The following is a 27,786-nucleotide window of genomic DNA, read 5'->3' on the forward strand; positions in this document are numbered from 1 at the left end:
GCCTTTTGATCTGCATATATTTCAAAATCTGAACTGTTTCAAATTATGCTCAAATATCTGTCCTTCCACCGATTAGCTAACTTACACAACTTACTTAACCTAAAGTATCTGTTAACATATTTGAAAATGCTTTCATGAGCTGTTGGAGGATTACAGAGCAGGCGAAGTACCTGGTACATTATCTGCCTGGCTTCCAAGACTATACAAGCTCGATAGGAGCTCATTTTCTTAATCCACATAAAATTTTACTTTAGTAAGATAACTCCACGCTCAAACCCACCTCTGTACTCCTGTGTCCTCCCACCTAAAAAGCTCTTCCTATTCAGATGGTAGCTACCATTTCATATAGTATGGGACAATATCTTAAGCCCAAAACTAGAGCATACGTTTACTACATCTGATACTCTTACTATAAATTCTCTCAATCAGGGAGTCGGGCGGTGGCTCAGTGGGTTAAGCGCATGTGGCGCAAAGCACAGGGACCGGCGTAAGGATCCCGGTTCAAGCCCCCGGCTCCCCACCTGCAGGGGAGTCGCTTCACGGGCGGTGGAGCAGGTCTGGAGGTGTCTATCTTTCTCTCCCCTCTCTCTCTGTCTTCCCCTCCTCTCTCCATTTCTCTCTGTCCTATCCAACAACAAAGCAATGTCAACAATGGCAATGATAACCGCAACGAGGCTGCAACAACTAGGGCAACAAAAAGGGGGGAAAATGGCCTCCAGGAGCGGTGGATTCATGGTGCAGGCACCGAGCCCAGCAATAACCCTGGAGGAAAAAAAAAAAAAATCTCTCAATCAGTGTTTAAACAGTTTCATGTAACTGTTTTCTTCACAAATTATTTCACAGGCTTAAAGAGCATCACATCTGACTCTTAAGTTCCTAGTAGACTGAGACTGTCTCTGGCACAGATTCCAAAGTTTGCTGACTGACCTATACATGACATATGAAAAGAGAATCTTAGCAATGTATTATTATCGTCTTCATTTTATTATTTTTTAAATTTATTTACTTTTTTAATATTTATTTTATTTATTTATTCCCTTTGTTGCCCTTGTTGTTTTATTGTTGTAGTTATTATTGTTGTTGTCATAGCTGGATAGGACAGAGAAATGGAGAGAGGAGGGGAAGACAGAGAGGAGGAGAGAAAGATAGACACCTGCAGACCTGCTTCACCGCCTGTGAAGCAACTCCCCTGCAGGTGGGGAGCCGGGGCTCAAACCGGGATCCTTATGCCGGCCGGTCCTTGTGCTTTGCCTCACCTGCGCTTAACCCACTGTGCTACAGCCTGACTCCCTATCGTCTTCATTTTATATCAACTTACCACTAGGGCTAGCGCTTACCGGGTAGGTGTGTCCCTGGCTCGCCATGTGGTGGGCTAGGCTCCACAACCACAACACAACACAACACAAGGTGCTATGGCACCAGAAGTTCTATGCTGCAGCCCATCGCCCGTCTCAGAAAGAAAAGGCATCCTGAGGCAGTGAACTGCACATGTGCCAGGTCTTGGTTGCTTTGTTTTGTTTTTCCCCTCCAGGGTTATTGCTGGGGCTCAGTGCCTGCACCATGAATCCACTGCTCCTGGAGGCCATTTTTCCCCTTTTGTTGCCCTTGTTGTTTTATCACTGTTGTGGTTATTATTATTATTACTGTTGCTGTTGTTGGATAGGACAGAGAGAAACTGAGAGAGGAGGGGGGACAGAGAGGAGGAAAGAAAGAAACCTGCAGACCTGCTTCACCGCTTGTGAAGCAACTCCCCTGCAGGTGGGGAGCTGGGAGCTCGAACCGGGATCCTTACACCGGTCCTTGCACTTTGTGCCACGTGTGCTTAACCTGCTGCGCTACTGCCCGACTACCCAAGGTCTTGGTTTGACACATACACACCATCAAATATTTCTCAGAGCTCAAAAGATATATGTAAAAACAATTTAACTTATTTTAACTTGAAACAGAAGTAGTACCTTAGGTCCTAGCAAAGCCAAAGGTTTCTTTGTACACAAAGCCATAAATGGAAGACAGAAATTTCAGAAGGCATAAAGAGCCATATGCTGTGCTTTTACTGTTTAAAGATTCTGATCAACTTTATACCAAGAAATAATACAATTTATTTTTGGTTCTTACAAGTTCAACTGGTTAATCATAGTGTAGGATTTGAGCTAGGATGGTGGACTGGTATGGGTTGGTCATAGGCAAATTTTCTGATTCTAGTTAATGTCTTTTAAAAACAGTATATGTCCTGACAGAGTGGGTGCTTAGGAACATACTTGTTAACTCTCTTGTGTGTCTACCACTACTAGAAAGAGCCCAAAACACAGGTACTTCACTGCTTGAAGGGTAACATTATTTACCCAGAACGCGAACCATTATATTACTAATGAGAAGGCACTCAAAGTCCAGGAGTGTTTAAAACTGAGGCTTGGATCATCTCCTATCTAGTCAATGACTGATGTGGGGTTCCATTGAAAGATGCAAATGAAACATTCAGTATCAACAGGCTAGGAGGTTAACACAGGTCAATACTTTAAGCTTCAAGTTTATCACGGGATGCTTATACTCCAAGAGCAGATGCAAATTTAAACAGCTCTCAATACCTTCTTGACAAAATTTCACTATTCAGGGCCTAAAAGAAGTGAAATGTCAGTCTATGGGCAAATTTTTAAGAAGCTTGTCAGATCTGCCTACATTTTCTTTCTTTCTTTCTTTCTTTCTTTCTTTCTTTCTTTCTTTCTTTCTTTCTTTCTTTCTTTCTTATTACTTATTTATTTTTTACCAGAGCACTGCTCAGCTCTGGATTATGGTGGTATGGGGATTGAACCTGGGACCTCAGAGCCCATGAGACACCCTTTGTATAATCATTATGCTATCTACCCCCATTACTTTTCTATGAAGACTTTTCAGACTCTGTAAGAGAGATCTGCCTCACTTCATTATTCTGATTTCAGTATCTTGTTCAGTCTGGACTCATTCCAGGTTGGCTACAGGTCTTTGGCACCGCCAAGCATGTCACCAGTCATTGCTGTGTTGCTACCAAGAGGTCAGATAGTGTCCCTGGAAACACAGGGACATAGTGAGAGTTCAGTTACTTGTAAGCAAGTGTTTTGGCAAAGCTCGAAAAATAAGAAGTAATTCTTTGCTCTAAACCATCTCACTTTCAGCAGCAAAATGTATTCAAAAGAACATTTGATAAGATCCCTCTTCCTATATCCTGGTCTTCTGCTCAAACGCTCTTTGACGGTGTCTCTAAGGCTATGAGATTTACTGACTATGTAAACTAGAACAAATCATCAGGACAACTTCAAACTACTCTTTGTACTTGTTTTTAAAATACATCAAGGATAAAGAATAAATTCAAAGCCAAGGTGTTTAGAACCTTGTATTAAAATATTTCACACATATATGTATGGCCTACCTGAAATAAAAGTGTACCATGAGTAGAAAGTAAGTGATGAAGAAACAGACAGACAAAAACTGGTGGAGCAGCCGGGGATGAGGTTCAGTAGAGCTCTAGACTTGTAAGCATGAGGTCTCAAATTTGATCCCCCTAACCTAATATACCAAAGTGTACTGCTCTGATGTCTGTCACTTTTTCTGTGTGGAATAAATAAAATACATCTTTTAAAAGTTTTTTTGGTGGAGCAACCCGGGAAGAGGCACAGTGGTAGAGCTGTGACTGTTTCTGAAAAGCAACTTAATTTTATTTATTTATTTTTAGTATTTATTTAATTTATTTATTCCCTTTTGTTGCCCTTGTTGTTTTATTGTTGCAGTTATTGTTGTTGTTGTCGTTGTTGGATAGGACAGAGAGAAATGGAGAGAGAAGGGGAAGACAGAGGGGGAGAGAAAGACAGACACCTGCAGACCTGCTTCACCGCCTGTGAAGCGACTCCCCTGCAGGTGGGGAGCCGGGGTTCGAACCGGGATCCTTATGCCGGTCCTTGTGCTTTGCGCCACCTGCGCTTAACCCGCTGCGCTACAGCCCGACTCCCGAAAAGCAACTTAAAAATAGACCTGATTGGGCCAGGAAATAGCTCTCTTGGGTCGTATGTGTTCGCTTTGTCATGCACGCAGCACTGGTAGAGGCCAGCCCCTACCATGCCGGAGGAAGCTTTGGTGCTGGTGTGTTCTTCCCCCGTCCTTCCCATCATCTCCTATCTGAAAAGGTCAGCCCAGGGCAATGTAGCCCTAGGGACAAAAATAATTGAAAATCTTTTAAATCACTTAAATAGTTAAGTGAAATTGTGCTTTACAAAAACTCAAAGGAAAAGTCGCCGCAATCTAACCAAGGTGATAGCAAAGAATAAGGGAATGAAACTACAACAGAAATTCCAAAGTTCCCATTTCTGGTCTGTAGTACCGAAATAAGCAGAAAAGGAGCTAAGGCAACATAAGAACCCAGCCTGACCTCAGAAGAGGGCATGTCAGGTAACAACGGCAGTATCAACTAGGAGTCTGACTCATGCTTAGCTGGATGGGGTTGCTGCAGGTTTCAGAGCGTCCTGATTCTAATACAAGCTAACACACTGTGAGACCCTGTGCACTAATGCTGAGACAGAGAAGCCCACTGAGATTTGAGGAAACTGAAACAGAACGGGGCCAGACGCACACAATGGCGCTTAAGAGCTGCGGAGGTGCACCTGGGGTGTTTTCCTTCTGGAAAACAAGACAAACTTTTGGGTCTCAGTTTTACTCTAAGAAGCGAGGGAAGAAGGGACAGTAGTCCAGGCTATCGCAGAGGAAAGGAATAATGGTAACAGAAGATCAGATGGTGTGAAATAGCTCTGTGTTGGCCACAGCACAAACCCCACCTGTAGATGAGGTCCTAGCTTAGGTGCCTGGCACCTAGCTTCCCCTGCCCTGCCTCCATCAGGGAAACGGCAACAAACTGAATGTTGACCAAACCATGTCTCGATGTAGCCATCAAAATTTAGCTGACCTGTTAGTTGACATTGCTAGCAAAAATTTTTATCCATGAAAAACTATAGGTTTTTGGGTGAGGCTATTAAACTGTGAGGAATTCTGGTGCGAGTTAACACAAAGAATCAAAATGACTATAATACTAGCAAGACTTTGCCTAAGATTCTTTACGTAAAACAGAATTCTGAAAAGAAAACATAATAATTATGGTTTTGCAGAATTCAAAGAAATGCTGCCTCTGCTCTCTCGATGTGCCTAGATGCTGCTGTCTGCACATTTAGCTCAAGACCACATTACACATCCAATGACACAAGAAACCCAAATTAGAAAAGGCAGCACTCTACTCTGACAACATCTGACTGGTCACCCGAGGGCTCTTCCATGAGAAACCCTCCACTCCTTCAACTTTCACTGGAAGAGACACAACGTTGGCGCATAGGTTCCTTCCTGGCTGTGCAAGCTAGAGGTGGAAAAGGTATGGAGCCATAAAGAATGAAGTTTGGGAAATTAAGGCTCTCAAGGAAAAGAAGTAGTGCGGACTGGGGAGAATTCACAACAAAGAGAAAACCCCACTCCGAGTCTACTCCTAGCTAGAGGTAGCATTCTACTTTGCCTCACTGCCAAAGACCAGAGTAACCACCAAGGGTTTGCAACGAGAGGGGAAGATAAGCTTTCTGGCATTACAGAATGAAACCAAAATACTTTTAGTACAAAAACACTATTTGTGTGGTGACATTATACAGCAGGGCTGTTTAAAAACAAAACAAAACAAAACAAAACAAAACTCTATGATGATGTAAATGTCCAATGTCTGAACTATTCAATACAACAGCCACCAGCAACAGGTAGCTGCTAAGCTTCTGAAGTATGGTTAGCCTAAGTGAGGTCCTGAATTTTAAAACATGTAAATAGTTATATATGAAAAAGATAAGTGTAAAGAGAGATGACAAAGCAACACATATACTGAATGGGAACTTGGAATAGAAAAGCCACTATTAGGAAATGAAGATAGCGTACTTGCTCTGTCATGCACAAGACCCAGGTTCAAGCCTCATCCCCACTGCACTGAAGGAAGCTCAGATGTTACGGTACCTTTCCCTCTCTATCTGAAAAAGTCAGCTCTGGTAATGACACACACACACACAGAAGACGGAAGAAAGGAAGGAAAGGGGTGGGGTGGGGGAGAAAATCAGACATTAGGTAAAATAAAAACTACAAGAAGTATATGAACTTTGCTTACTAGAAATATATCAGAACTGGAGAGGTGACTCAAGAGGTAGAATATATGCCCTGCATGTGATACCTTGCACCACACACAAAAATAAAAGGAAGACAGACAAAAACAAACCGAACATCGTAAATGGCAAAGCAGTGTTTTGGTCTTTGCATCACCCACTAAAATAATAAAAATTAACACCGAGTCACTAATTTTTAACAAATGCACTATACTAACAAAAGAAGTTAATAATAAAGGAAATTGGGTATGAGATATGAGGGATCTATGCTATTTTTTCTTAATCTAAAAATGTTTTAAGACAAATTTACTGGGGATGGTAAGTAGCTCCACATGGAGGGTCACATTTCGAAACTAACATCTAGGAAATAGGTCTCAGGTGTTTGCCATTATAGCTAACACACAAGTTTATTAGCTACAATTCGTGTTCTGGTAATGGAGAATATAAAAGCCTAATCCTTTCCATTTCCGAAGTTATTAGAACACTGGCTCCTGCTATTCTTAATACATGGAAAGTTTCAGCATAAAGCAGCCCTACTTTTGCTTAAGGGCCCAGGTTCCATCCCTGACACTTTCTGTGCCAGAACTGTGTGTTGCTCTGGTCTCTATTCTCTCTCTCATCTAAAAATAAATCAATCTTATTAAAATAAAAGTGGGAAGGGCTAGGTGGTGTGGAGTTGAACACATGTTACCAATGGAAACCAAGCACCATTTAAAAGATCAAAAGAAGGAGTTGGGCGGGTTCGAGCCCCCAGCTCCCCACCTGCAGGGGAGTCGCTTCACAGTTGGTGAAGCAGGTCTGCAGGTGTCTGTCTTTCTCTCCCTCCTGTCTTCCCCATCTCTCTCCATTTCTCTCTGTCCTATTCAACAACGATGACATCAATAATAATAATAACTACAACTATAAAACAACAAGGGCAACAAAAGGGAATAAATATTTTAAAACTATTTTAAAAAGAAGGGGTCGGGCAGTAGCACAGCGGGCTAAGTGCACATGGCGCAAAACGCAAGGACCTGTGCAAGGTTTCCAGCTCGAGCCCCCGGCTCCCCACCTGCAGGGGGTTTGCTTCTCAAGTGGTGAAGCAGGTCTGCAGGTGTCGTTCTCTCCTCCTGTCTTCCCCTCGTCTCCATTTCTCACTGTCCTATCCAACAACAACAGTAATAATAACATCAACCAGGGCAAAAAAAAAAAAAAAAAAAAAAAGGAAAAATGGCCTCCAGGAGCAATGGATTCGTGGTGAAGGCACCAAGCCCCAGTGATAACCCTGGAGGCATGGAGAAAAAAAAAAAATATATATATATATAAAGAGTAAGAAGGGTCATCATCACTTTGAAGCTCTTCAGTGTGCCACACTTAGCAACAAGTGCATGACTCTTTTTTCATAACTGCAAAATACACTAAAGGGCAATTGACTCTCCAAGTTTAAATATTCTAAGACAACTCCAGCAACTCTTCAGAGTTGACAGTAAGCTTTGCTAATGTTAGAAACAGAAGATCTCAGTAAGCCAGGCAGGTCTGGGTGGACAAAGCAGTTAGGAATGCTTTTAAGTGATCTCAGAGCCCTTTTCAATATCCAGGTGTGTTCACTTAGGACATACAGTGTACACTTACAGACAACTCTTCGAGCCTGTGTCACTAAATTTTAGTTTAAACCGTTTGCAGTAAGAATACTGCTGTTTGTCTAAGACACAGGTGGCAATTTGTTATGGATTCGCCAAGATACTGAATATGTATTCTGAAAAACCTATCAAACCTTTACAATTACCATGATATATCAGGGGGAAATAATTAACCAATTAGACCTAAAAGACACCTATAGAACATTTCACTCAACATCAGCATAATAAAACATTCATCTTGAGTACTCAGAACATTCTCTATGACAGACTGTTTGCTAGGCCATAAAACAACCCTCAATAAATATAAAAGGATGGAAGTCAAAGGATATTCCATAAGTACAATGGAATTGAAATAGAAATCAACTGTAGAAGAAATTCTAGAAAAATCCACCAATATGTGGAAATTAAATAATATGCTTCTAAGTAACCAATGGGCTGGGGACACAGTATAATGGTTCTGCGAAAGACTTCTATGTTTGAGGCTCCCAGGTCCCGGGCTCAATTGCCAATACCACCATAAGCCAGAGGTGAGCAGTGCTGGGAATGAAGAAAAGACTTAAGAACCAACGAATCAAGGAAAAAGTGCCCAGAGACGCGTAGAGGAAGTGTCTCAGCAGAGAGAGCACCAAACATACGGAGGCCCACTAGTTTACTTCCTAGCACTACATATGCTAGTGCAGAGGGGCCTCTGGTCTCTCCCTCTCACAAGATAAGTAAAAATAGGGCTGGTAAAATAGCTCACTGGACAGTGTGCTGCTCTGCCATGTGCACAGCCCGGATTTGAGACCAGTCCCCACTGCTCTGAAGGAAGCTTTAGTGTGGTAGCCTTTCTCACTCCTTCTGTCTCAATCTAGGAGGGGGGGGAGGGAGGAAGGAAGAAATTAAATAAGTAATATAACAGTGACAATAACAACAAGGTAAACTAGAAAATACTATGAGATGGCATCAGGATATGTAATAGTTCACTGGATAGAGGAAATTTTACTAAGCACGAGGCCCTGGGTTTGAGGTCCAGCACCACTACTAGTACTAGAGCTCTATGGATGGTGGAACAGGGCTGTGATCTCTCTCCTTTCTCTTGCTCTCAGAAACAAACAAACAAACCCCAAGTTTGTGGGTTGCAACCTAAACAATTGAGAAGGAAATTTATAGTTTTAAGTACTTCTTCTTCTAGCGTTTGCCCTTCTTCCGTAGCCAGTCAACAGCGTCAGGTTGAGCCTGATGTAAAGTTTCGAGACCTCCTTTGAATCTGGAGAGGTGGCAGTCGTTGACTATGTGGGTCAGAGTCTGTCTGGAGCCTTATACTATATAGCTCATATCAAATTGAGGTTGCTCTTTCTTTTTTATCCCTCTCTCCCCTAGGAACAAACTGAGCATGTGAGGTACTACCACTGAGGGGTCTCCCTGGCTCAAATTGGCCATTTCTTATACTTGGGGGTGGGGATAGGAGGGAGTTGGGGAGAAGACAGACACCAAAGTGCCGCTGCTCCACCATTATTCATGGAGAGCCCAGTGGTGCTGCCCATGGTGCTCCCACATGGTTGGAGTTCCAGCCCCAACGTGGCTATTCTTTCATATCTAAAACCCCAAAGGAAATGCAGGTGATACAAGAATAGTAATTTTTCTTCAGTCTACCTGCATAAACAGACGAAAAGCACAACCGTGTGGGGGAGCTTATATTCTTTAACAGGGACAGAGTGAAGTGAGAGAAAGAACATGCAGAAATCTTACATACAGGTCAATCAACAACCTGGTAGCTATCTTTGAAAAATAGATCTACAGTCTTTCAAGGGAATAATTTTTTAGTGGTTACAGTTATAACGAGGTGCTCAAAGCAAGCATATAGGAGCCTGGCTTGAGCCCCCTGCAGGAGGGCTGCTTCATGAGCTGTAAAGGCCTGCAGGTGCCTATTCCCCACCCCCCATCTCTCCCTCTTCTCTGAATTTCTCTGTCCTATCTAATAAAGATTAAAAAAAAGAAGAAAAAAAATAGAAAGGAAAAAGTGGCTGCTGGAAGTGGTGAATTCGTAGTGCTGGCACTGAGCCCCAGCGACAATCTTGGTGGCAATTAAAAAAAAAGAAGTTCTAAACATACAATATGGTTACTGAGACTAGCTCTAGTTAATGAGAACAGAGTATTGATTCTTTCCATACCAGTAGGCTAAATTTAGAAAGAGGTTAATGAAATAACCAGTGTCAATGAAAGGCCTGTTGAGTTCTAGCTTCCTCTTCTAACATTAAGTGAAGCCACTTATCACAAATTCATATGGATATCTGACGCGAACAATCCCAGCACAATTGTTGGGAAAAGTCACGATTTACTCTGACTCAACCTTCACATGGGATCTCGAAAAAGCCTTAATCATTATCATCTTTTCTACTGGCCTGGCAAAGATACTTCCTATGCTACTGCTGTTTTCCAAAGAGGTTCAGCACACTTAAGTCCCACAGGAGTAACCTTTTACTTTCATTATTAAAATTTTGAATAAGGGATCAACTGTGTTTCTTATTGGACCTAGAAAGGAGAGCATAGTAGAACTGTGGCTATATTTACTGAGTATTTTCTTCTGAAAGGAAAGTCACAGAAAAACTAAGCAGTGACTTTCTCTGGTAGGAGAGTCTGCCTTTCACATTTTATAATAATGAGTTGGACATTTATTTAAAATGTTTTTTTGTTCACATTTTTCATGTACATCATTTTTCAAGTCCCTGCGTCGTCGTGCATGGTAATGCTACACTCAACCAGGTGCCCCACCGCCCACTTCCCACTTCTAAATTTCTTTTAATTGTGTGGTGGACATGCAGAGTCTCCACACTGAGAAAGAGAGAACATTCTGCTGGGTCCTCACTGAGGATACTTCTTTCTACATATTGAAAGGTTTCTTAATAGCAGCCCCCAAGGTGGCACGGTGTGTAAAGTACTGGATCCTTAAGCATGAGGTCTTGAGTTCCATTCTAGCAATACATATGCCATACAGCAGTGATGCTATCATTCTCTCTCCCTTTCTCATAAATAAATAATATTTTTAAGAAAGAATATATGCAATAATGAGTTTTCCCCAAAGGTTGTTTATTCTAACTACTCTTATATTTAGTTAATACTCTATTTGAAAAAAAAAATAGACAAAGAAAACTATAAAAGTAGAACCATACAGGATGCTGTGCAGAAATCCACCTCTTTGCTTTGAGGATTGATCCTAACAGAAACTAACAGACGTTGAAGCATAAACAAAACATCTGTCTCTCACATACAATCTTTTGCCAATAGCATGCTTTCAGGAGGATTCTGGGACAAAGTTTGAATAGCTCCAAGTTTGAGGTGATGTCAGGACAAGCACCCTGGCCAGCTTTATGGGTAGAATCACGTGACTTAACAGCTACCTGAGACGGGTTGGCTTGACATCCTATTATCAAGGTTGTACACCAGAATAACATTAACAAAACTAATGGCAGCTAGTATTACTGTCTATTTTATGCTAGTTCCCCCTTATCTAGTTTAGTTCTCCAAGGTCTCAGCAACCCAAGGTCAATCACAGTCCACAAATGTTACATATTTAAAAAATATTACAAATTATCTTGAGAGGTCATTATCGACATATTTTAATATGTAGCACTATTGTATTATTAACCGCTTCCTGTGCCCAATATAAGAAATCAAATTTGCTCATAGCTCTGACTGTATGAGGAATAACATAGTCCATGTACAACTTAGTAGGATATGAGGTTTCAGGCATCCACTGGGGACTTGGAACATATCTAGCACAAATGAGGAGGGGCCACTGTACTTTCGCTCTTCAGTACTCACTAGGGTCTCCGGAAAGGTGTGACTGGTCCCATTTAGACGGGAGAACCAAAGCACAGTCTTTCCAAGATTGTAACAGCAGATCTGCCAGTGGCAGGGTTGGAATTTTTTTTAAGTGGGCCTAGTTTCAAGGATGTACTCTTTAGCACGATACTACAAAGCCTCTCACTCCGTGTGTACAAGAAGGTGACAAGGAAATAGTACCCACTGGAAGGACTAAGATGTTGCTCAAAAAGTATTTTCAGTCACTTTTTAAAGAGTCTCTATAAATTATAAATTGAACTACACTAAACTCTGACCTAAAGACTCATCTAGGGGGTTGGGCGGTAGCGCAGCAGGTTAAGCGCACGTGGTGTGAGGGCAAGGACCAGCATAAGGATCCCGGTTCAAGCCCTGGCTCCCCATCTGCAGGAAAGTTGCTTCATAGGCAGTGAAGCAGGTCTGCAGGTGTCTGTCTTTCTTTCCCTGTCTCTGTCTTCCCCTCCTCTCTCCATTTCTCTCTGTCCTATCCAACAATGACAACAACAATAATAACTACAACAATAAAAAACAAGGGCAACAAAAGGGAAAATAAATTTTAAAAAAGTCTCATCTAAAAGCAAATTAAAACTCAGCAACATGAAACAAATCAAGGGGCCAAGTGATGGTGCACATGGTTGATCGAACATGCCCCAGGTCTCCATCTGCAGGGGGAAAGTTTTGCCAGTGGTGAAGCTGTATTGCAGTTGTCTCTGTTTCTCTCCCTATCACCCTTTTCCCTCCTGATGTCTGTCCGTCTCTATCCAATAAATAAATAAAGATAAAAAAATTTAAAAAATTTCTCTCTCCCTGTGTCATCCCCTCCTCTCTCCATCTCTCTGTCCTATCCAACAACAATGACATCAACAGCAACAATAATAACTACCACATTAATAAAACAAGGGCAACAAAAGGGAATAAATAAATAATTAAAAAAAGAAAGAAAGAAACCTTTGGCCACTTTAACTTGCTAAACTAGCCACCAAGGTAAAATAATGCAAAATGTTAACTACTTACTATTTGAATATGACTTGGCTTTAATAAAAGTAATTAAAGTAACCTGAAATCCATGCACTTGAAATAACTGCTCCCTTTAGAAGACTTCGGAAAGAGGCCTTTGATGTAAAAACAAATGGTAATGGATAAGCTATATGCTATCTGTCTATATGAAATTAACAAGGAGGGAAAGAGCCCACCAGGAGCAGTGAAGTTGTTCTGGGACAGAGCTCTGGTGACAAAACAAACAAACATGAGACCTGGACTCCACGTGGTCCAGACTGACTCTTAAACAAATTTTATTTTTTATTTTGGATAGAGACAAAAATCAAGAGGGGAGGGGGGACAGAGAAGGAGACACCTGCAGCACTGCTTTCCCACTTGTGAAGCTTCCCTCCTCTTGCAGGTGGGGGCTGGGGGATTGAACCCATGTCTCTGCGCACTGTAATGTGTGCACTAAACCAGGTGTTCTACCACCCAGTCCCTTCTAGACTGAATGTTAACCAAGGAACTAGGCAAGTTATTTAACTATTAGGTTCCAGAGGAGTAAAATTAGGCTGACAGCCTATGTCTTCACAGGATCATTAAACAGTAAATGCAAACAAAGAGTAAAAATACAAGTAAAATACCTCTTTGTGCTACTAAAGCACTCAGTATGTGTTACACTACTACTCTTCTTTTCTTTTTCCTTTTTAAAATGTACAGAGAGGGAGAGGCAATGGGAGAGAGTGAAAGAGACCACAGCACTGAAGTTTCCTTTAGTAAGCTTAGTAAGGTTGGGCTTGAACCTGGTTGATATGTATTGCAAACCTCCATTGTCCTCCAGTATGGCAATGACTGTGCTCAACTGGGTGTGCCACCACCTGGCCCCCTACTTTGACTGTTTCTTTTCTTTCTTTTTTTCTTTTGCTTACAGGGTTATCTCCAGGGCTCGGTGTCTGCACTATAAACCTACTGCTACTGGCGTCCAATTTTTCCCATTGTACTGGATAGGACAGAGAGAGATTGAGAGGGGAAAGGGGATATAGAAAGGGAGACAGAAAGACATCTGCAGACCTGCTTCACCACTTGTGAAGTGACCCCTTGCAGGTGAGGAGCTGGGGGCTTGAGCAGGTCCTTGCATTCCCTACTATGTGTGCTTAACTTAATACACCACTGCCCGACCCCTACTTGGACTTTTTTAAAAAGAGGACCTATTATGTATCTCTATGGTGAGACAGCAAGAGAGATTTCTTGCAGGGCACCCACATTACCTTGCCCTAGAGTTGTGAAGCCCCCAGTGATGACTACACTTACACACACACACACACACACACACACACACACACACACACACACACACACACACACCTGTGCTTTGCATGCAAAAAGCATTGGTTTGATCTCCAGCAACACACTGAAGAAAACAAAATAAACAAACAGAATGGCAAAAGCAAATATAGTACCATAAATGGCAGGGCAGTGCTGTGGTCTCAGTTTCTTATAAAAAAGAGCTAAGTTCTGATGGTATATCTCTGGTCATAAAAACATCACCAGGGGTCAGAGCAATAGTTCACTGGACAGGGTAATCTCCTGGCTCCCTTAGAATTCTTAAGAGTGGAATTGCTGGGTGATTTGATGTTGATACCTATCATCAAGCCCCAAGTTAGTAAGACGACTGGTACAGACCTCCACTAGCAGGAGGTGACAGTGCCGTTTCTCCACACACTGGCCACCACAGGGCGGGGCCAAGCTGTCATCTTTTCTCATCAGAAAGGCAAAATGACTATTTCTCACTGCTGAGGTCGACTTCCTTTAGACAGGATGTTCAAGAAGTCACTTAGTAGAAGCAGCGACTGCTGTCCATATCTGGAAGGTAAGCAAGGCTGGACAATCTGAGACCTTACATTTCTGGTCTGTCTGCTCCCAACAGTTAAGGACTGGCGTAAGGATCCTGGTTCCAGCCCCAGGCTCCCCACCAGCAGGGGAGTTGCGTCACAAGTGATGAAGCAGGTCTGCAGGTGTCTATCTTTCTCTCCCCCTCTGTCTTCCCCTCCTCTCTCCATTTCTCTCTGTCCTATCCAACTACAACGAAATCAGTAACAACAATAACTACAACAATAAAACAACAAGGGCAACAAAAGGGAAAATAAATAAATATATATAAAAAAAGAAATAATCTAGGCAGCCAGGTGGGGTGCACCTGGAGAGGACCAGCGATCGAACTTGGGACCTCATGCTCTGAGTCTAATGCTTTAACCGCTGTGCTACTTTCCAAGCCACTACAAATGGTAGTTATTAATTGTGACTTCAATTATAATGACTGAGGGGAAACTTGAAAAGCCTCAAAGGAAAACTACTATTCTTACATTCTTACTCCTTTCACTAAACAGGGATGCTTATTTTTCATCTTACCCTTAAAAGGAGTCTCATATAGGCCTGAAAGTTTGTTCTTTTTTAAATTTCTTTTTAAAAATTATTTATTCCCTTTTGTTGCCCTTGTTGCTTTTATTGTTGTAGTTATTGTTGTTGTTGTTATCATTGTTGTTGGATAGGACAGAGAGAAATGGAGAGAGGAGGGGAAGACAGAGAGGAGGAGAGAAAGACAGACACCTGCAGATCTGCTTCACCGCTTGTGAAGCAACTCCCCTGCAGGTGAGAGCCGGAGGCTAGAACCCGGATCCTCATGCCGGTCCTTGAGCTTGCGCCATATGCACTTAACCTGCTGTGCTACTGCCCGACTTCCTTGACAGTTTACTTTTTTTTATACTTATTTACTTATTTCCTTTTTGTTGCCCTTGTTGTTGTAGTTATTATTGTTGTTGATGTCATCATTGTTGGATAGGACAGAGAGAAATGGAGAGAGGAGGGGAAGACAGAGAGGAGGAAAGAAAGATAGAAACCTGCAGACCTGCTTCATCACCTGTGAAGCGACGCCCCTGCAGGTGGGGAGCCAGGGGTTCGAACCGGGATCCCGGTCCTTGCGCTTTGAGCCAAGTGCACTTACCTGCCGCGCTACCGCCCAAATCCCGAAAGTTTATTCTTTTTCTTTTTTTTTTTTTTAATTAAAAAAATTGTATTTACTTAGAAGCATTCAGAATGTCAACAAAAAAGCTGCAACTTTCTTTTTTTTGCAATTACAGAGTGGTATTTCAGTTTAACAGAACAACAATTATTTCGTATAAGCTGCATCATAGACAACCGAAGATGAAAAAATATAATAAAAAATAACTACCATCCCCATATATAACTAATTTGAGCTGTGCACCAACAAGAACCTGCTTTAAATTTCCATGCCAACTTACAACCCCCTTACTGTACCAGGCAAGGTTAGTGGCTATTGAAAATACCACCAGGACGGGGTTATCTAAAGACACATTCGGTAGTGTGTTAACTATACAAAAAAAAGACACTGTACAGTTTAAAAACAAACCTTACACAGCCTTACATTTCAATTTTTTTCTTTAAAAGGAGTGAGTTGTGTACAGGGGGGTTAAATGCTTTATAGACAAGAAAAAAAACTGCGCTAGAACCAACTTATTCATTATCATCATCTTCCTCTTCGTCTTCATCCTCATCCTCTTCTTCATCTTCCTCCTCTTCTTTTTCTTGCTTTTTTTGGCTTTGACAACTCCCTTTTTGGCTGCATCAGGCTTGCCTTTAGCTCGGTAGGCAGCAATATCCTTTTCGCATTTTTCCTTCAGCTTAGCAGCCTTCTTTTCATAAGGCTGCTTGTCATCTGCGGCAGTGTTATTCCACATCTCTCCCAGTTTCTTTGCAACATCACCAATGGATAGGCCAGGATGTTCTCCTTTGATTTTGGGGCGATACTCAGAACAAAACAAGAAAAAGGCCGACGGAGGCCTCTTAGGTGCATTGGGGTCCTTGAATTTCTTTTTTGTTTCCCCTTTAGGGGGGATATAAGTTTTATTTCTCTTTCATAACGGGCCTTGTCAGCCTTTGCCATGTCTTCAAATTTTCCTTTCTCTTTAGCAGACATGGTCTTCCACCTCTCTGAGCACTTCTTGGAAAATTCTGAAAAGTTGACCGAAGCATCCGGGTGCTTCTTCTTATGCTCCTCGCGGCAAGTTTGCACAAAGAATGCATATGATGACATTTTGCCTTTTGGCTTCTTAGGATCTCCTTTGCCCACGTTTGATTACTTTTCCTCTACGAGGCACAGAGTCGCCCAGTGCCCGTCCGGCTCGCACTTGCCCCGGCGCTGTCTCTATGGAGCTCAATGTACTGCAATGGCTGTCCCGAAAGTTTATTCTTAAGCTTTCCCCTGCAGGTGGGAAGCAGGGGCTTGGGCCGGGGTCCTTGCACATAGTATTATGGGCGTTTAACCAGGAGTGCCACTGCCCCCCCCACACACCAAAGTTTATTCTAAACATCTATTAGGAGAGAACCCACCCAGGGTGGGGAATGAATAGAGTGAAAGGCAAAATTATTTTGATATGAATACTCCTAAAGTTTAAACAATATTCTGGATTCCTAAAGTTTAAACAATATTCCTAAAGTTCCTAAAGTTCAAACAATATTCTGGATTTAGCCAACAACGTTGACAGAAATTCAGGGGGACGATGACAGCAAATGGTGATGCAAACAGCCGAGGCCCTAGGTTTGATCCCCTGCACCACCAACTAGAGTTGAGCAGTGCTCTGGTTAAAAAAAAAAAAAAAAGTAAATAAATAAAAATCAAAATTTTTATCAATATGCAAAGAAATGCTCCTATAAAATATACTGACAGGCTATGGCCCTAGTTTTTTTTTCTGCCTCCAGGGTTATTGCTGGGGCTCAGTGCAAATCTACTGCTCCTGGAGGCTATTTTCCCCCCCTTTTGTTGCCCTTGTTGTTTTATTGTTGTTGTGGTTATTACTGTTGTTGTTATTGATGTCACTGTTGTTGGACAAGACAGAAAGAAGTGGAGAGAGGAGGGGAAGGCAGAGGCGGGGAGAAAAAAAGATACCTGCAGACCTGCTTCACTGCTTGTTAAGCGACCCCCCTCAGCAGGTGGGGAGCTGGGGGCTCGAACCTGGATTCCTGTGGCAGAAGTCGCGTTTCACGCCATGTGCGCTTAACCTGATCCACTACCACCTGACCCCTAGATTCTCTCCCTGAAAACCACGTGTGCAAGAGCTGAGCAGGGCTCTGGGTTCCCTCTTGCTCTGGGTTCTCTCTTGCTCTCATAATAAATGCTTTGAAAAATAAGGATAGTACTTTAAAATAGTGACAAAAACTCCCCCCAACCTCTTGTTTTCTAGGCTTGACTATTCAAATATCTGAAATAAGGCTATGTACTGAAATTCAGAACGTAGAGCGACTGTGAAAGTTGTGACCAATCAAAGTCTTACTGCGATCAATGTACATTCTTCCTCAATTGTGCAGGAGACTTATTTAAGTGAGCCCCGCTGAACAGGTAGAAATTCCATTATTCCTTCTTTCACCATCTTCCAAACCACCCTCTCCTGCATTCCTCACTTCTGTACACCTAGGCAGGCAACCTAACTACTGCAGCCTCCTAGGCTTCCCTCCTTGTAATTAATTCATTAGACACACAGAAGACTCCACCAGTTGAAAACTTTCCTAGGCTTAAGGACAAGATGAAACTCTTGTTGGGCTTTTCTTCTCTGGCTCAACTGACCTTCTGTCCCACTCTGTTACAATCTACAAGCTTATTCTACATTCCTATCTCATACACAGCTGTCTCCTCCCTTTTCTCCTTAACCCTGTCCTAGTCATCTTACATGTCCAATTTGAAGAACACTTCCTCAGCTCTTCCCAATCTCTTCCTTCCTAAACGAATCTAGTATTCACTGCGTGAAACTTATAGAGCTATCCAGGAAACTCGTAAAGGTAATTAGTACTAGACACAGCAAAAGACACAGAGACAAAGGTTCTCTTCTAGAGTCGAAGGTCTGTGTGCACAGAGAACACAAAGTTTGCTCTAGAATGGAATGAACTTTTTTTTAATAGTCTTTTCTTATACATTTATTTATCCCCTTTTGTTGCCCTTGTTGTTTTATCATTGTAGTTATTATTGTTGCTGTGATTATGTAGTTGTTGTTGGACAGGACAGAGAGAAATGGAGAGAGGAGGGGAAGACAGCGAGGGGGAAAGAAAGACAGACACCTGCAGACCTGCTTCACCAATTGTGAAGCGACTCCCTTGCAGGTGGGTAGCTGGGGGCTTGAACCGAGATCCTTACGTTGGTCCTTGTGCTTTGCGCCATGTGCGCTTAACCCGCTGTGCTACCGCCCGACTCCCTGGGATGAACGGTTTGAGAGAAGCTGTTTTCTAATTCTTATTATCGCCATATGAACCACTTCTACATTTAAGCCCCTAAATGCAACTTTTGTGTAAGCTCACATTTTCTGTGTTTAGGGTAGGTTGTCCAGGAGCCCCATTAGCAGGGAATCCCCAAGACTATCTCCACCCTGGCCTTTATCAGTGAGAAATGTAGGTTCATTCTGCAATGGTAAAATAGCAATTCCTTCTACTTTGCTAAGCCCCGGAGACTCCCATTCTTCCCCCACCCCCAAGAAAAACGCAGAGCTTATGAGAGGGGAAAGTAACAAAGGCATATATACTGGAGCATACAGCTCTATTTGAGAATCCCTGTAAAATGTTTTTATATTCCCTCTTCTCAGCAATGTATGAATCAATGTGTCGCTAGAAAGGGAAGCGGCTGGCTACAGAAGTAGTCAGAACTGACCAGTTACCCAGGAACTCCAGGTAAGAGAGGATGCAATCTTCTGAACTCTCCTAGATATCATAGGCCAAATGCCTTTCCACTTAATTATCTTCAAGTAAAGTATGTTCAATCCCATGAACGTGCCCTTCATCATGGGCAAACATATTCCTATTTCTAACACATTAAACTGGCTAAGGCTATTCCATACACCTCTGAACATTTTTTCGCTCACAATCAATATCCATCAGATCAGGACAAAGTCACCCAATGAAACAGTGAGTGTGGAAAAGTCCTGCTCTTTAACTAACAGCTTTTATGACAAAGCAATGGTCTTCCTCTTCACTCTCAGCTGTTTCAGGGAACTATGAAACAAAGGGCAACTACTGTATCATCCCTCATCAATCTTTCTTTTTTGGAGAAAAGCCACAAGATTACTAACAAACAGTTAATGGCCACCATTCAAAAGCAATAATGGCATTATGACTTCATATGCCAGCTAGCTACCAAACTGGAAAGAGCCAAATAAAATGTATTTCTCTCTCTAAAAAAAACCCGAAAGTAAAAACAGTCCGATTCATTTTCTCTCACTGTACAGATTTCTAGGGGAACGTTAAACACTGTCACCTTCTCTAATTATAGGACAGGAGAAAAGAATTTTACACTTGTTCAAGAGTTTATGGACTTAAGGTGGGAGATTTAAAAAAAAAATCATAGTCTCGATAATTTTAGTTATAGTAAACAGGGAAAGTTCTTGTCTGAAATTTCTTAGCAAAGAACCTCAAATCCTTACTTTTAATTTGCTACTTTAATGCTAAACATGCAATGGAATGGAGAAAAATATGAACTACCAGGCCTTCAGGTTCAAGTTTTAGGATGAGTTGAATAGAGAATTCTAAAAAGTAAACTTGAGCCAAAGCATTTTTGTGCAGGTTACAAACACGAGTGTTTGAGTAGTCAATCTTACAATCTTGTTCAGCATTAGTAGGTGATCTTCTGAGAACAGTAATCACCCGTGAGAACATCAAATTACCTCTTCTGTGTACGAATGATAGTAGTCTGTTACATCTGTTCTGACTTTTAGCTCTCTAAGAAAACAGAAATTGGAGACATGTCACTCAAAAAAACCACAACTGGTTCTATCTGCTGTCAAATTAGTGACTTTAAAAACACCCGCAGTAAGTATAACATCATAAAACAGATTTGAAAAGAACACACATAATGTTTTCCTCCCCAAGGGTCTCTCTGATATATACTATATTACTACCACCAAGAAACTAGCATACAGATAACATCAAAAGTAAAACTTTATGCTTTGAATGATGTGAACAAAGTGGTAAATACCAAAGTACCATGTTGTTTTATACATAAGTTAAAAAGGAAAATACCAACAGTCCTGAGCTGCTGAGACAGCTTTCCTGTGAAGGTTTATCATCTGACCAAAGTTTGAGACCCTAATGTACCAAGGGAGGCTTCGGAGCAGTAGTGTTCCTCTTTGAAAAAGGCAGCCCAGGGCAGTGAAGTCCCAGCAACCACCTAACACACACACACACACACACACACACACACACACACACACACACACACACACACACACACACACCCCACAACTATGAGACCATAGTTTATATAGGATGACATTTCTACATTTTTGTTTTCTCGCTCTTTATAAAACTCTACTAATTTCACTCAGGGGCAGTAAAAATATGAGTGGCAAATTCCCACAGACTAAGGTGTAGAGGGAAAAAAAAAAAGTCAAAACTCGAGATGGTGAATATACAAACATTCTACTCCAGTCTTCCTCCTTTGGAGTTGACACACTACTCAGTAATACCCACCCTTGTAAAAATAAAGTATGTATCCAAAAGGGTAAGCTGCCCCACTGGGTGAACACCATAATTAGCATGTGCCAGGTGGAGAGTGAACCCTCATGTAATAGTGAGGCTCCAACCGAGTTGTAAACTGTAAAGAAGTGTATTTCTAAACTGTCAGCAGGCTTCTTTTGTGCAATTAAGAGTTTAATTTGGGGGTAACTGCTCAAGTTTCTTTCAAGAAAATCAAAATTTGACTTGTACAAGAGCAAGTTGAACCTTATTATTTAGAACCCCATTAGCATTTTTGTCTTTTCTTTCTTTTTTTAACAAAGAATAAAAATGCAGTGAGGTGCTTTAATGAGTTTTGACATATTGTTCTAACAACCTCTCTACACTAGGGGTAATTAATTTCTAATCTACTACTATGATCACGTTCCACAATGTAAAATCTTTTGACTACCTAAAATAAGACTGAGTGCTTCTACATAAACACCTCAAGTACATCTTTAAATAATAATAAAAAAACTTAAGGTTTTCTTAACTAAAGTCTACATGGTAAACCAATTTACTCAGATATTTTCTCCCTACAATCAGATTGTTCTGATTTTACTTGAAATATGATCAATATCGACAAGCAAACTGAAATACTTAAAGCATTCACACAAAGGCAGTTAAAAGCCATACACCACACCAAGCCTCTTAAGTCATATGTAACATTCTCAGTATTTATCTCGGTTATGCAGATCACACCCAGTGGTAAGTGTCCAAAGTGGGCAATGAAAGAACTAGCACTGCTTCTTTGTCTTATCAGGGCAGAAGAAGGTAGCTGAGTGCGAGAGGCCGTCTGGACATTTGCTTGGCATCCACACTTACCTTGAGGATGTCTCCCCTTTTGAAGCTCAGTTCGTCGTCTGCAGTAGCTTTGAAGTCATATTTGGCGATGGCTTCCATTCTGAGCACTGCTCAGGGCTCAGCAGCCTGAAGCAGGGGGGGGGAGGGAGTCTTCCCTGCTGAAGCAACCCAGCGCTCTGGATTCAGCCTCGCCTATCTTCTGGGACTGGATTCTGCACTCCAGGACACACAATGTTACCCTGAATCAGAAGAGAGATGACTGAGAGAAGTGGCCGGGATCGAAGGCAGCCCCGCCCTGCCAATCGGCCTGCTGTCCCAGCCCCCACGCCCCCTGGCTCAGTCAGGCTCAGCCCTCCTCCCTCCCTTCCAGGCTAGAGCCCAGATCTTCTTCCTCTTTTCAGCCTCAGCCCCCAGGCGACTGACAGGCCCACCGGCCAATGGCGGAGGCAGCTCCAACGATTCCAGAACACACTTCCTCTTCCTTCCTGCTGGGTGTGCACTGCTGCGTGCAGGAACCGGCTCCAGTCCCGGTTCAGTCTCCGCCTTTCCTCCCTCGCCCCTTACCCACTCTTCTCCAGGCACGAAATGCAGTCCACTGAAAAGCCTCAAACTGAGGAGGGCATTTCTACCTTTTCCAGTCCAGCAGGCCCATCTCCCTCCTTCCTCCCTACAAACAGTCAAGAAGCATAAAATGAAAGCTTTGGTCTTGAGCTGCATAACTCTTCACATAAGCTGACCGTAGTCTGCTCCTTGGAAAAGTAACAAGAACGATGTGAGCTGAGGAATTATCTCCTCATTCAATTTGCTACTTGAAACAGACAGCTCTCAATGGGATCAGCAAGCTCCCCTGACCAGAGCTCAATTCCAGTAGACAGGAAAAGTTTCTTCTGCTGGTAGAGATCTAGGACAGAGAGGATTCCCTCCACACTGCAACTCAGTGCCTATGCCTATGTGCCGGGAGGTTCAGCATTCCAGAAGTTGCCTCAGCATTCTAAGTAGCCTAAGGAACACAAAGCTGAAGTCTTCATCTATACCCAAGAGAATCCTTTTTTCCCCTTCAAAATCAAAGCAGCCAGATAGTGCTGTTTAGGGAAAGAAAATGCAAGAACATGGTGCCAAAAACAAGTCAAATGAATGTCTGGTCCATACATAGCCTGCGAACGGCTAGCTGCTTTCTTCAGCCCAAGCACTATACCTATACAAACTGCACTGCTGCTGTAATATAGCGCCTCCAGCTGTGAGTGTGGAACACAATCAATACCTTTGCGGAACTGAAGGGAAATAGTCCTATTCTTGTCTGATCGGTTTTCCTACAGGCTAAATAAAAGCAGAAAACAACACTGACACTGGCAGAACAGGGGCAGATTATTTATAGTGACACCCTTCTTATATAACTACCATCTAGCCAAGAACTCATTTGAGGGGCAGAGTGATTATTATTCTTTTGTTCTAAAGTTAACAATTGGGGCACTAATCAGGCAGAGCTGCGAATGGAATAAGCAGTAAACCTGCTGGGAATATTAAGGTGAGAGGGAAATTAGTATGAGCGAGATGGAAAGAAATCACCTGGTAATAATAAACCCTTCAGACAAATTCTGAAGGCCACTCTACTGCAAGTGAACCAATAAACCAAAACAATGTTTATTCTCTCAGCTCATACCTGGGGTGTCTTATGTGATACTGGTTTGAGGAGAGGGGAGGAAACAGGAATTCCGACAAATACAGTAAATTTAACAAAACAAAGATGAGTGGTCCGGGAGCTGGCGCAGTGGATAAAGCACTGGACTCTCAAGCATGAGGTACTGAGTTCAATCCCTGGCAGCACATGTACCAGAGTGATGTCTGGTTCTTTCTCTCTCTCTCTCTCTTCCTATCCCTCTCATTGATAAATAAATAAAATATTTAAAAACACACACACACACACACAAAAAAAAAAAAAAAAAAAAAAAGATTAGTCCCTGGGCATCTCTGTGTACCTTTAACAGCCTATATTTATATTTTGTGTCACTATTCTTTTGTCAAATGAATCCATGCTTTTAATTTTGGATATATTTTATTAAGAGAGAGATGTAAAAAGAGAAATATACAGTGAGAAAGAGACCTGAGCAGAACACTGCTCAGCTCTGACTTACAGTGATGTGGGGATGGACCTGGGACTCTGGAGCCTCAGACTTCAAAGTCTTTTTTGCATAACCAATAGACTGTCTCCTGCAATCCCATGCATTTAATTTTAAGTCAGAGTATTAAAGGGCATAGGAAAAAAGCAGTTCTGTACCCCAACACTAACGATCAAGCAATCTCCTTCAATTGTTTTTCTTTTTATTTACTTATATTTCTTTTCTTTTTTAAAGATTTTATTTATTTGTTAATGAGAAAGACAGGAGGAGAGAAAGAGAGAACCAGACATCACTCTGGTACATGTGCTGCTGGGGATTGAACTCAGGACCTCATGCTTGGAAGTCAGATGCTTTATCCACTGCGCCACCTCCCGGACCACAACTTATATTTCTAAATAATATAACTTCACTTCTGTATTTTAATATATTCCATCCACTAACTACCACCTGAAAGATCAAGACCGAGCAGTTTCACAATGGCCAATCCCCCTTGCCTCATCCCAACATTACAAATTTAGTTAGAGTAGTTATTACAAAATACTGCTCATGTGGTCCAGGGAGTGGCAGAGTGGAAAAAGTGTTGGATTCTCAAGCACAAGGTCCCAAATTCAATCCCTTGGCAGAAGCAGATAACAAAATGGTTATACAAAGAGACTCTCAAGCCTGTGGCTCCAAAGTCCCAGGTTCAATCCCCTGTACCACCACAAGCCAGAGTCATGCTCTGGTGTTCTCTCTCACATTAATAAATAAAATACTTTCTAAAAATACTGCTCTTGGGGCCAGGTGGTGGTGCACCTGGTTAATTGTTCACATTACAATGCATAAGGACCCAGATTCAAGTCCCTGGTCCCCACCTTCAAGGATACTTTACTGGCACTGAAGCGAGATTGCAGATGTCTGCCTCTTTCCCTCTCTACTTCTTCCCCTTTCCTAATTTCTGTCCCTATCTAATAATAAATAAATATTTTTAATTTTTAAAAATACTGCTCATTAGTAATTTAAATAATGTATTACAACTAAACTTCTAGTAAAATCTTTCCATTTTTCTTCAGCACAAATAACTGCTTTTCCTATTTTGCATAATGTGTGTATGTGCCTTTTATTTATTTAAAAAAAATAAAAGATCCAGTAGCTCGGTGTAATGGATAAGGTGTTGGACTCTCAAGCATGAGGTCCTGAGTTCTATCCCAAGCAACACGTGTCAGAGTAATGCTCTGACTCTCCCTCCTTCCCTCTCATAAAGAAATAAATATTAAAAAAAAAAAAAGCCTCAAAATCTCTGCAATGTGCCCTCCAATATCTCCCATACCCTGACCTAAGCATGTTTTTAACTGGCCTCCAGGTCTGATTGTTGGGACTTAATACAACATCATGAGGGGTCAGAGGAATAGTTTACTGAGCAAGATAAGCAAAAGGAAAAATGCTGAGTGATTTGATGTTCTGATACCTATAATCAAGCCACATGTTAGACTGTTGACTGGGAACCATCAGTGGCACACAAGATTAAGCACACATATAACCTTGTTCAAGGGTCTGGGTCCTACCCCCCTCCCCCCACCTGCAGGGGGAAAGCTTCAAGAGTAGTGAAGCAGTGCTACATGTATCTCTCTCTCTCTCTTGCCCTCTCAAGTTCTGTCTCTATCTAATAAAATACAAAGATGACTGGTACAGACCTCCACTAGCAGGAGGTGACAGTGCCGTTTCTCCACACACTGGCCACCACAGGGCGGGGCCAAGCTGTCATCTTTTCTCATCAGAAAGGCAAAATGACTATTTCTCACTGCTGAGGTCGACTTCCTTTAGACAGGATGTTCAAGAAGTCACTTAGTAGAAGCAGCGACTGCTGTCCATATCTGGAAGGTAAGCAAGGCTGGACAATCTGAGACCTTACATTTCTGGTCTGTCTGCTCCCAACAGTTAAGAAGGTGTGAAATACTGCAGAAAGAATACTGCAGTCGCAGTATAAAAACCTAGAGAGGTCATGACACAAGTTACTCAACTCATCTCTCACAGACTTCCTAGAGAAAACTTAAACAGAGGAACATTCTTGAAAATTGTGTTTCACATAACTATAGCTTTGTGAGACGCAGACAGGAAAAGCAAGCACAATCAATGTTTCTATGACTTCTTCTAGTGTTTGCCTTTCTATGACTAAATAGAAGGGAAAAAAAGTCTACTAGGACTTGTGAAGACATGGCAAAGCCCTTGCAGAAAAAAAATAAGAAAAACAAAAACTGCAGAAAAATTATACTTTATACTACTTTTGTAAAGCAACATCATAGACACATGTGCACATGCGCACTGTAAAGAAAACCACAAAGCTTAACCATGGTTAGTTCTCCCCCAGCAGTGCAGAAATGATAGCGGGAAGATGAACAGAGGGCTCTGAACTCCAACTCCATCAGGACCGAGAGAGAGGATGAAAAAGATGAAGGGCAAAAGCAGTGAAGCAGGTCTGCATCTTCCTCTCCCACCTCTCTCAGTATCTCTATGTCCTATCCAACAGCAGCAGCAGCAATGGCAAACAATAACAACAAGGGCAACAAAAATGAGAAACATGGCCTCCAGGTACAGTGGTGCAGGCACCGGGCCCCAGTGATGACCCTGGATGCAAATAAAATAAAATAAATAAAATAAAATAAAAGGCATTCAGAAGTAGCAATAGGTGTAGCTGTGACTTAGAAAGAAGACAGGACTATAAGAAGAAAAATGGGCAAATATATATATACACACACACAGAGAGTCACAGAAAAAAAAAATCCCTGTCTGCAACCCTGTGAGAAATACTAGTTTCCAACAGAGGGAATGGGGATACAGAATTTCGTTGGTGGGAATGGAGAGGAATAATACCCATTATCTTACAATTTTGTATATCAATATTAAGTCACTAATAAAATTAGATGATACAATGGTTATTTCTGGGAACAAGGCTACAGGATACTTTTGTTTACTCTTTTTAAATGAGAGAAGAGGAAAGCCAACAAGCCAGACGTAAGCAAGCGCCTCCCTCATCTGTAGCCATTTATAGCAGTAAATTTTAACAGAGTTAAGCCCAGCTTGAATTGTGCATTCTAAGCAATATGCACTGTATCCTAAACTACAGTCTGTAGTGTTTTATTTCCTTTCTTCTATTTAGTTCTTTCCCTCCCAAATTTCACAGAAAATAAAATATAGGCCAGTGAAGCTTGAGTGTTAAGTCTGGTAGGTCTCTAATGGCAGGATGATCAGGGGATTCAATAACCCTGATGCTTACCAGCTATCATTTTGGGCAAAACTTTTTAAGCAAGCTCCAGTTTTTTCATCTGTAAAACAGGAATAATAGCACCTACTTCATAAGACTCTACCATTAAGTTAGATGATAAAAATGAGATGAAGAGTAGTCCGGGAGGTGGCACAGTGATAAGGCTTTGGACTCTCAAGCATGAGGTCCTTAGTTCGATCCGTGGCAGCACATGTGCCAGAGTGATGTCTGGTTCTTTCTCTCCTCCTATCTTAAAATAAATAAATAAATAAATAAATAAATTCTTAAAAAAAAATTAGATGAAGAGCTTTGACTAACACTTGACACTATGTCACTAAAGAGAAGTTAAAGTGTAACTCTACTTAAAATACATGTAAAGGTATTCAGTTTCATTACTACAAACTCCAACTTTGAGTTAAGGAGACAGATGAGTCTTTTAGAATGCCAATGTGTATGTATGCCCAAGGCTCCAGAGGCTGCAGATTCAATCCCTCACACTTCCTGAGGCCAGAACT

The 27,786-nt window shown here is 41.8% G+C and overlaps 1 protein-coding gene and 1 pseudogene across 1 annotated transcript in view; both read right to left on the reverse strand.

The window, feature by feature from the left end:
* Nucleotides 1–27,786, reverse strand: part of GRB2 (growth factor receptor bound protein 2) — a 78,099-nt gene that overhangs the window by 43,983 nt on the left and 6,330 nt on the right. Inside the window, exon 2 of the mRNA XM_016189137.2 lies at nucleotides 21,935–22,152. Within this exon, the coding sequence (XP_016044623.1) occupies nucleotides 21,935–22,012 (78 nt within the window). The 5' untranslated portion in view covers nucleotides 22,013–22,152. The remainder of the gene's footprint in view (nucleotides 1–21,934; nucleotides 22,153–27,786) is intronic.
* Nucleotides 15,949–16,797, reverse strand: LOC103115079 (high mobility group protein B1-like; annotated as a pseudogene).

The sequence above is a fragment of the Erinaceus europaeus genome, chromosome 12 (genome assembly GCF_950295315.1).
Source record: "Erinaceus europaeus chromosome 12, mEriEur2.1, whole genome shotgun sequence".
NCBI lineage: Eukaryota > Metazoa > Chordata > Mammalia > Eulipotyphla > Erinaceidae > Erinaceus > Erinaceus europaeus.